The 11,001-nt window shown below is 41.5% G+C and overlaps 1 protein-coding gene across 1 annotated transcript in view; it reads left to right on the top strand.

Annotated features, from left to right (window-relative positions):
- Positions 1–4,132: 4,132 nt before the first annotated feature.
- fermt1 (FERM domain containing kindlin 1) overlaps positions 4,133–11,001 on the top strand; it is a 14,013-nt gene continuing 7,144 nt past the window's right edge. Inside the window, exons 1-5 of the mRNA XM_008287963.1 lie at positions 4,133–4,205; positions 6,142–6,301; positions 8,300–8,397; positions 9,271–9,406; positions 9,550–9,709. Of these exons, the coding sequence (XP_008286185.1) occupies positions 6,151–6,301; positions 8,300–8,397; positions 9,271–9,406; positions 9,550–9,709 (545 nt within the window). The 5' untranslated portion in view covers positions 4,133–4,205; positions 6,142–6,150. The remainder of the gene's footprint in view (positions 4,206–6,141; positions 6,302–8,299; positions 8,398–9,270; positions 9,407–9,549; positions 9,710–11,001) is intronic.

Raw genomic sequence — 11,001 nt, forward strand, 5'->3', positions numbered from 1 at the left:
TAAAAAAAATAAAAATAGTGAGAAATGCCATTACAAGTGCTCTGAACAGCTATCAAAATAGTGGTTAATTTTTTTTGCCAAATGACTGATTAATTAATCAGCCCTACATGCATAAACTGCTGGGTACATCAGTTTATAGCAAAATATCATATTTTATTCGTTCTACATTTGTTTTGTCCATAAAAAACAGAACTTGTAAAACATCTACATCTCCGCCACTGGCTGCATCTTTATGTGCTGTAACTTCTGTTGGGATAATAGATGAATGCTGCGTTCAGAAGTAAGTGCGGTCTGCTATTAGTGCAATAATCAGCGGTTAGCCACAGGAGGGGGCAAGTACATTACAGACTGGTTGTCTAAGCTCACCAACTGTTGTGTGTCAAATACATAACTTCGTGCATTCTGGTGAATTTTTATGCTCCGTAATTGTACTTTTTTTGCATCAGTGTATAATGGAAATGTCTCTATGTAAAGGAAAACACAAAGGTGACAATTCAAAATAAACAGAAGGACAATGCAGGAAGGCTTTCTAGAATTCTGCATTGCTTTCAATTATGTACTTTTCTGTATATTAACTTTTGTCAATATCACTCCGCTGAGTCAGGACACACAGAATCATGATTTACTCTCCTGTCCTCTTTGGTGTCTTTTCTTTGGGGAAGAAATCTCTTTAAATGTACTCGTGGAACCTTTTCATGTCAGGATAAATTCAGTCAGCAAAAGGTCAAGTAAAATGAATTTTATATAATAACCTCATTTGCTGTGCTGAGGTGCTGGTCACCTGCTTGAGCTAATTTAGGTGAGAACAAGGATTTGTTATGTTGCATTTACCATGATAAAAACAGTATTCGTTGGCATTAACGTTGATTATATTGATCTGCTGCTAAACGTTTCTGCTAATTTTGGGCCATGAGGCCAACAGATAAGCTCTGTATCATACTCAACATTATTGCTAACTAATAACATCTAAGTTAAGTTGAACAACCAAGTATATTGGAAATGATAAAGCACAGATTGAGAGCGGAGTAATGGACCAGAAACCCCGAGGCAGTAAAGAGAGTGTCCACCATCTGCGATGCATAGAGTTAATGAGGCTGCCCATGCCTGTGGAATGCTGTCCCAGTCCTCCTGAAGGGCTTGGGCAGAAATTTTAGGAGATGGGATCCCGTCATCAGGCACGTCCATTAAGGAGCTGTTTGAAATGATTGCTTAGACGACAAATGGTGAGTGACCGACTTGCCAGCATACGGCACGCCAACAACCTGTTCTACTCTGTGTGTTGTCGTCTGTGGCATCGGGTCATTTGAATAAAGCTGCATTTGAAGGTGGGTTATTGAAGTCAAAGGAGTGACTTTGAACTGGTCACAGTATCTGATCATTGTCCTTTAAAGCCACACCTGATAAGGGCCAAGAATTTATACGGCATCTCTCGATCTTGAGATCTGCTTTATACATTTTATGATCTTTATGAACAAATGAAAAAAAGCATAACTTTAGGAACCATTACAGGTTTAAATCAAGTGAGGGTTACATAAAAAGCTTACTGTTAAACTGGTTATACAGTCTTCGAGTTTCCAATGACTTCTATAACTCAGATTTTTTTAGGATGGAGTCACTGAATCATGTGTCTTTGTCCCTAAAAACAATGATGTACTTTGATTCTTTAATACACGTATTTTAGTCCTCTGGGTAAAAATATTCATACAACACCTTAAATTATGAGTTTGGAGATGCAGGATTAGAGTTGTATTAATCATATTTTTTTAGTACCATGGCCGTAGAACTTCTCATGAGTAAATTCAATTGACTATAACTGTTGATTCTCTGAGCCCATTTTAATACAGTCCGTTTGATACTACAATGGGAAACTCTGATGGGCTCAGCCAAGATCTGAAGAAGCAAATCACTGACTTGAACAAGTCAGGAAAGTCACTTGGAGTCATTTCAAGGCAGCTACAGATCCCAAAATCACCTGTGCAAACAACTCCAGGTGTAAAGTGCACGGTACGGTTGTGTCACTGCCACAATCAGGAAGTAAACATAAGCTATCACCTGCTGCTGAGAGACAATTAGTCAGGATGGTCATGAGTCAACCAGGAATCAATAAAAAGCAGGTCTGCAATGAATTAGAGCGGCTGGAACACAGCTGTAAGTGTCTACAATCAGGCGTGTTTTATATCAACATGGGCAGAAAGAAGGCCGTCCTCTAGAGGGAGCACCTTAAAGCTCGAGTGAAGTTTGCTGCTGATTACATGGACAACCAAAAAGCATTCTGCAGAAATGTTTTGTGGTCAGATGAAACAAAAACTTAGCTATTTTGGTGGCAGTATTATGCTGTGGGCTGTTTTCGGTTCGCATCCTGGTGAGGACATCCGGTACACTGCATGTTCTCCCCGTGCAGCGTGGGTTCTCTCCGGGTTCTCCAGCTTCCTCCCTCAAGGTCCAAAAACATGTTGAGGTTAACTGGTGATTCTAAATTGTCCATAGGTGTGAATGTGAGTGTGCTTGGTTGTCTGTCTCTACCTGTAGTCCTGTGATAGACTGGTTACCTGTCCAGGGTGTCTCCTGCCTTCACCCTAAGCCGGCTGGGATAGACTCCAGCCCCTCTGCGACCCTAACGAGGATTAAGCGGTGTATAGAGATGGTCAAAGACATTTAACCGAATATCAGAATTGTTGTATGTATACTTTTTACCCAGCAGATTTTGTTCTGGTTCCAAAAGACCCATACTAAATCTATGAAGGAACCAAAGTGCATCATTGTTTCTTGTGACAAAGACGCATGTGCTTCAAACATTCGTTCCTAGAAAACTGAGAGTTAAAGGACTCATTGGAAACCCAAGACTGCTTAAAGTAATAATAATAAAAACAGTCATTGCTATGCTGAGCTGCTGTTCACTTCACCTACTTCAGGTGTTAAGACAGTGTTCAGTTAACAGTAAAATGATTAGTTAGTAGTTACCATTTACATTGAGTATGCTAATTTTAGGGCTACCCATGAGGCTAACAGCTACAGTCAAGCTATGTACCTTTGCTTGCATAACCTCATTAAACTGGTTGCGATTTACTAAAAATGGTCAAATTTGGTCAAATAAATACACCATACTGTAAGAAATTGCTTTTTCTGAGGTGATCTTCTGTTCATCTCACCTGCACAAGCTAACTAATGTGTTGAGGATAAAATGAGTAACCTATTAGCATTTACATTATGTTTGCTAATTTGGGGGCTACTCATGAGGGCAATGGTGAAGCTCTGTAGTCATCTGCATAACTTTATTTAACCAGTTGTAACTTACCAGCCAGGGAAAATTTGATCAAATACATTACACCACATCACAACACAACACTTCACCTGCTTGAGCTAACTCAGGTGTTAAGGAAGTGCTATGTTGATGATAAAATTAGCAGCTTATTAGTTAGCATTAGGGTTGGGTGTGCTAATTTTGGGGCTACTTATGAGGCTAACAGCTATAGTCAAGCTCTATAGTAGCTAGTTATTTGCGTAACTTTATGTAGATAGTTGTACCTTAATCACTTTTTTTTTTCAATTAAAATCACATCATTGTACATCGTTTTTTGCAGTGCTGGGCTACTGTTCAAGAAACTTATCCAAGCTAACTCAGGTGTCATCTTGATGATTCAATGAGTAGCCTATTAGTTAGCATTACGGTTGGGTATGCTAATTTTGGCGCTACACATGATGCTAACGTTGACCCGTTGTAATTTAACTGGTCATTTGTATAACTTTATTTAACCAGTGCAACTTACTAGCCAGGGAAATTTAAATTAACTAAATTACACATCATTATAAATCGTTTTTGCTGTGCTGGGCTTTTGTTCACATCACTTATCAGAGCTAACTCAGGTGTAAGGGAAGTGTTTTCTTGATGAATAAATGAGTAGCCCATTAGTTAGCATTAAGCTAATTATGAAGCTAACGACTACAGACAAGCTCCATAGCTTAGCAAACCGTCTGCGTGTCTTTGTTTGACCAGCTGTAACCTCCTCGCTGTGTCTGGGTTGCGGACAGACTCACCTGCTCGGGCACCGTTACTCCGTCTCCTACCGACTCCTCCTGTTTCTCCTCCCGTCTACCTGCACTGTGGACGGGGCGTGTTTTCCTCGCGAAGGACCTTCACTCCTGCTTCAGTCTAGTCCACGAGAAATACCCAGGAACAGCTCACCGGCCCAGAACTGTGACTCAAGGTAAGACTGGTTCCACATTCCTCACCTCCACGGTTAGTTTTATCAGCTAATGTCCAGCTCAGTTTGATTAAACCAAGATTTATATCACCAGACGAGAAACAAAAGCACATGATCGTGATTTATCCAGTTGAGGACAGTCTGAGGCCTACACAGGAAAGTTAATGGTTAATGTCTATAGCTTTGTTCTTATATTATTCCCACAGTAGCTGCTGTTTGTGGCTCTAAAGAAAGTTTGCCACGAGTGGTTTTTTCCTCAGTATGAATCATTTTAACAATAAGAAGTTCTGCATGTTTCTTCTGGGTATTGTCTCTGTTTGAGGCTGTAGGTGTGCTGTACAGTGTGTGTGTTTTATTATTATTTGAGGGGTTAAAATCTCTATAAGATTTTAAAATGATTGCATATTTTTTATAAGGCAATATATTCGTTTTTTTAAATCTGGGTTATTTATTTCTAGTAAGTTTCAGGACAATCAGAGTTGACCAAAGTGCACGGGATAACCACAAATAAAATGTAAGTTGCAAAACAAAATAAATATAAACTACTAAACAGCAGGGAAGGACAGGATTAAACTTATAAAACCAGTTTTTAAAATAAAATAAAAATCCTTTAAAAAGCAAAACAGAAATCAGGAAAATAACTTTTAAAAATCAAGCTGTAAAACTGAATCAATAAAAAAACAAGGTTAAAATTTGTAAAATTAAAAATAACATCAAATGATGAAACATGACAACTTGTAAGATCAAATTCTAAAGTAAAATAAATAAAACTATTACTACTAAGGGCAGCCAAAAGCCAATAAACACACATTGAGATTTCTCTTAAAAGCATCAATAAAGGAGGAACACTACAGTCCCTCACATTTACCCCCAAACATTAAAGAAGTTGTTCTTTGCATTTAAGAGGCCTTGAGGTACAGTTCAGGCAGACGAGTGTGCCCAGGTGCCACCTCATGCATGGCTTTAATGTGTGTTTTTTTTTAAATGTGTTTTCTGTCATTAGACCATTACACCACTGCTCCACCACTCCATCACTTTGTGGTGTTTTTGCAGCTCGTGTAATATTATCAGAGTCAAGTTATCGTGCTCCGACACATCTCAACAAGCCTTGTCCCTCGGCAGGCTTGCAAACTTTTAACTGTACCCTACAGCTGCTCCGAGCTCAGGGAGGGAGAAGCAGCAGCAGCAGCGCAAAGAAAGCCGAGTGTTCATTAAACCTTGCCTCCCAGCTACAAGTTTTCACACTCTATACGCTTCCACTGGTCTGTCCTCTCGGGATGACTGAAACAGGTATGATTGCTTCAGTCTAGACCAGTTTGCGGCCTGTCTTCATTGAAGGCAGATTGGTGCATTGTATGGAGCTGGTTGTTTTCTGTGGGCTCTCCTGCACCAGATTCGTGTCCCTGCTCGTCACACATTCCACAGCTGTACCCTCCCTGCTCCTCCTCCTCCGCCTCCTCTTCCTTACATGCCTCCAGTCTTTCATCCATTCATTCGGTCCCATTAAAGTCAGCCAATCGTCCTCCAGATCTGTGAGAGCTGTGCGTTCTGCAGCCTCATCTCTTCTCGCCTGCCTATGTGTCCGTTGATGTCTTATTTATAAATGTGCTGGCTGAGAGGAGCTCGACTTCAGGGGCTGCGGTACGCTGCAGCAGAGTTAAAAAAAAAAGGTTCGGAACAGAAGGCGATGTGTGTTTGCTAACTTCTGGCCAAGTTAATCAGGATGTTGAGAAACACTTAATCCGCTGAGTCATGTTTTCACGCCAGATGTTTCCTAATGTTCCAAAGACAAGATCTTGAGACACGAATATTTTTAGTGGAACTCCCTTCCTCCCCCCTTGTTGTGCGTTCAATTTGAGGTGGCAGTTGTTTCTCCGCGTCGGCGATATCTGAACCTACGAGCATCCCGCCTGTAATCTCACCTCTTGTGTTCATTCAGAGCGGGGCTATGATCACAGCCGCAGAATATGGAGAGACGTCGTGGGAGCTGTCCGTGCAGATCGATCAGAAAGAGGGCGACGAGTCCATGAAGTTCAAGCTGAGGGTGAAGGGAGATTTGCACATCGGAGGCCTCATGCTGAAGTTGGTGGAGAAAATCAGTAAGTGACACAAATCTGTTGCATCTACAGTCGTGACCAAAAGTTCGTAAGACCATGTGTATCATGGCATTCTTGAATTTCAGATGACTCCTTCAGCTCCTCATTTTCTATGATGGAATGATTGAAACACATGCATCTTTGTCAAAAATATACATTCAGCATACAACTTAAAATATCAGTTTTGTTGACGTAGAAAGATGTGTTTATCAAATTTTTTTCGTGGCATGTCTTCCTAACTACTTGTGAGTGATTACGATTGACTACAGCGGGTGAGCCAATTACAATAGAGCCCATTTGATACTACAATGGGAAAGTCTTGAGGAGCTCAGCAAAGATCTGAAGAAGCAAATCGCTGACTTGAACAAGTCAGGAAAGTCACTTGGAGCCACTTCAAGGCAGCTACAGATCCCAAAATCCTCTGTGCAAACAATTCTAAGTATAAAGTGCACGGTACGGTTGTGTTAGTAGCCCAGTCAGGAAGCAACCGTAAGCTGTCACCTGCTGCTCAGAGGCAAATTGGTCTGGATGGTTGAGAGTCACAAAAAAGCAGCTCTGCAATAAATTAGACACTGCAGAAACACAGCTGTCATTGTCCACAGGGTTTTACATCAACATGGACTTAAGAGGCTGTCGTCTAAGAAGGAAGTCCGTCTTCTAGAGGTAGCACCTGAAGGCTCGATTGAAGTTTGCTGCTGACCACATGGACAAAGAAAAGGGCCTTCTGGAGGAAAGTCTGTGGTCAGATGGAACAAAAATTGAGTTATTGGGCCACGTTGACCCCCAAGAACACCAAACCTATCGTCAGGCATGGGGGTGGCATTATTATGCTCTGGGGCTGTTAAAGTAAAATCTACTTTAAAAATCATCAGCCAGAAGGTTTGGTCCTCGGCAGAGCTGTGTGTCCCAACAAGACAATGACCCCAAACACATGCTAAAAATAATAAGGAAGAGGCTAAATCGGGCTAGAATTAAGGCTTTTTTTAGGATAGCCTTTCCAAAGTCTTGTATTAAACGGCATCAAAGATCTATGGGCTGTGATGAAGAAACAAGTCTGTGTGAGTGAAGCCAACAGATTTTGTTGAACTGCACGGAGAAGAGTGGTCAAAGATAGAACCAGACGCTTGTGGACAGCAAACAAAAAGCACCTAATTGAGGTGAAAATAGCCAAGAGACGATGAAACAAATTGCTGTATGTGTATTTTTGACCCAGCAGATTTTTCCATATGTCGAGAAGATCTATCATAACTTTATGAAGGAACCAAATGCATGATTGGTTTGTGTGACGACGACACCTGTGTTTCAGTGATTCCATCATAGAGAATGCGAGTCGTCGGAGTCTTTGTACAGAGGCTGTCATGACGTACGTGGTCTTTACACGTGTATGTAAGCTTTTGTTTGCAACTGTATGTGTGTAACTTGAAAGAATTGCTCTTCGCTGCCTTAACTGCGACATTTAAACCTCAGCTTAATCCAGCATACCTGCTTTAAAGCGTCCACCCCGTTCAACTCTGTTTAAAGCGCCTCAGCCTCCACCTGCTGCCACAACAGCTCTGTTAGCGGAGCCACACCCTTGTTTGCGCTGCATTTTTCTACACCGCAGCGCCATTGTTTGGTCACAATGCGTCGGCTTGTGTAGCCCCGGGGGCCGAAGTTCGGCCAGGATGTGATATCTCTTTACAGTCCCTCATAAACACAGAGGAGGGAGCCAGTGCAGCTAATGTGAAGGCAGCTTTAGTAAGGTGGCTTAAAGAGCATGAGACATAATAAATGACTCAGCAGTTTGTCATCAACAGACGGCTTTCAGCCCAGTGATGTCAGGTAGACTCATTAAACCACACCGCCTACACACCAGTGGGTACTTCAAGTGTTGGTAGCAGATGTAGTTGTTGAAATATATTTGAGGACAGAATTTCACCTCAAGACCCCTTTAAGCTCGACACGTGTGCAATCAATTAACGTGTTTGAAATGGAGATGTGACGGTGATGATGTTCCTGCAGAGGCTCCTCAGGACTGGTCAGATCACGCTCTGTGGTGGGAACAGAGGAAATGCTGGCTGCTCAAGACCCACTGGACCCTGGACAAGTATGGAATTCAGGTAATATGATACAAATCAGCCGCAAAAACTTTCCCCCAAAAAAATATATATATATATTTCGAGAAAGTTGGAAATTCCCATGGGAAGGTTTCTTCCAGTCAAAGCATGATAAATAAATTCTGTTTGTGCTCACAGCTTTTTCGGGTGTGGAGATGTTTTTCACAGCCACACTAGGGAGCTGCGGAATAAAATCATCTCGTTTTCATTAACCTGTTCAGTGCCGCCACGACACCATCTGGTCGGCGTATTAATCATGTGACACCTGTTATACAGTCAAGCGTTGTTTAAGCCTGAATAACAAAGAGACTGTAACAACAAAATCCATCCATCCATCCATCCCAGCTGACGTAGGGCGAAAATCATGCTGAAAAATCAAGAAAATTGTGCCAGACTGACTTTATACTTGATACACGCTTTGTGTACAGACTACAGCAGTGTATTGCTGAGGAAAGAAAAACGGCTAACGTTTTTGGACTTGTGGGAGGAAGCTGGAGAACACGGGGGGAACATGCAAACTCCAAGCAGAAAGATCCGAGGTGTCCTCACCAGGACGCGAACCGACGACCTTCTTGCTGCGAGGCAACAGTGCTAACCACTGCCCACCTTGCAGCCCTGAAGCCAAACTATCTTTATTAATTCATCTATTCTTCAGTTCATCTTGTTTGAAGCTGTGAAATATCTTATTATAACAACAAGCTTCTTACATTATAACGTGATGCTGATTTTCTTATTTCTGTTTTTGTCAGCATTTCACAAATTTTAAATGCATTCCTACATGATGCACAAATTAGTTTCCTTAAACCAGACATAGTGTTTGCACGTGTTGATCTAGCATCTGAAGCTAATTTTATTTGAATGATTTTTGCTTTGCAGTCCGACGCCGACCTGCGCTACACACCGCAGCACAAACCTCTGCTGCTGCAGCTTCCCAACATGAAAACCATCAAAATGACCGTCAGCTTCTCCAGCGTGGTCTTCAAGGCGGTGTCGGAAATCTGTCGAACGCTCAGTGAGTTTTTCTCTTCCGGATTTGTACATTAACACTCCAACTTCTGTCGTTTTTTTATGTGAGCTTAGACAGAAAACTCACCTTCCTTCCATATTCATTCCTGATCGCTCACACCTTCTCCTTCTTCTTCTCTTCCATCTCAGACATCAGAAGATCAGAGGAACTGTCCCTGCTGAAGCCTCCAGATGATCCGTCCAAGAAGAAGAAGAAGAAAGACAAGAACTCGCCTCAGGATGACCTCTGGGACATCGATTTACTCAGCGGGGGTCCGGGAGGAACAGGTAAGCCCTTCTCGATGCATCGGTTTACTGCTGACAGGGTAAACTGTAATTAAGGAGAAAAAAAACCAATAATTTTGTGGATTAGATTATTTGTTTTGGTGGATTTCTGTAGTTGTGTTTGTTGTTATGATGAATTTATGGATTGCATTCAGTTTTACATTTCAGAATAGTAGCACAATGTTGAATGTTGTCGTTGTTGGAGTGAAGAAGTTGTTCATTTAGTTAGTTTCAGCTGGGATTTGTTTATTAGGTCGAGTCAAAATAGCCATGGGTTTGATACATTTGGAAATGATAACGGAACAAGAACGCTCTCATGTTTGAAATTAATCATAATTCAGGTCAACAAGATTTTATATGCTCTGGTTTTCTGGACTCAACTAGTTGTTATGGAAGGTTTAATATGAGGGAATCTGACAGTTTGGGTCTTGAAAATCACCCAGTACCATATTTAGGTCAGTCAGAGGTTCGTCATTTCTCTATTCCTAAATTCTCCATTTGTCTGATGGCATCTGAGTGTGTCGGCTTCATTCCTGCTTGCTTTTCTGTAAAAATCGTACTAAATCCAACCTTAAAACGTGTAAATTTCCCTTTTCAGTGCACGAATTTAAACTGCACGGCGTCATATTAACAAAAAGGCAAACAGCTTCTGGTTTTAGTGGATGGTTTAATGACTAGTGAGGTCACATGCTATATATTGTGTGGAATTCTATATGCTTATTATAGTGCCATTACTGCAAATATCCTGCTGTGAGAAAATCAGAGTAATTAAAGTTTTAGAGTGAAATAAAATCCGTGAGCTCAGGACTCAACTGGAGGACGGTCGCTGTGGATCAAATGATATAACTGCAGCTTAGACAAGTGCAATGTCTTCTGCCATTAGATTCTAACAGACTCTGTTGAGAAGCTTCCTCTTAGCTGAAGTCTTTTGTTTAATAGCTTTTTCACTTGGATGCACTTTTCAGTGTCACACATTTCGCAAACATCATGCGAGTGCTCTGGCTCTCTCTGTCACTGCTGTGGGCTTGTCTGAGTAACATTACTGTAAAAGTGACCGATGTGTGAATCACAGGATGCTGTCACTTTTTAGGGCGGCGAAGCAGCGATGTTACGTATCGCTTGTCTGGAAGTGGCTTATGTGTTACTTGTGCTGGAGGAGGAGAAGAAATGATGTTGTATCTGCAGCTCTGTGTAAAAGTGGTGGCTACAGTAAAGTCTCAAATGAACTGAGCAGCATGACGAGTCCTAAGGAAGTGTTTTTATTAACAAGAAGAACAATGAGGTCTGCAACAGATGATAAGACCGCTCTGATCTCGA

This window comes from Stegastes partitus, unplaced genomic scaffold (assembly GCF_000690725.1).
Source record: "Stegastes partitus isolate 25-593 unplaced genomic scaffold, Stegastes_partitus-1.0.2 Scaffold530, whole genome shotgun sequence".
NCBI lineage: Eukaryota > Metazoa > Chordata > Actinopteri > Pomacentridae > Stegastes > Stegastes partitus.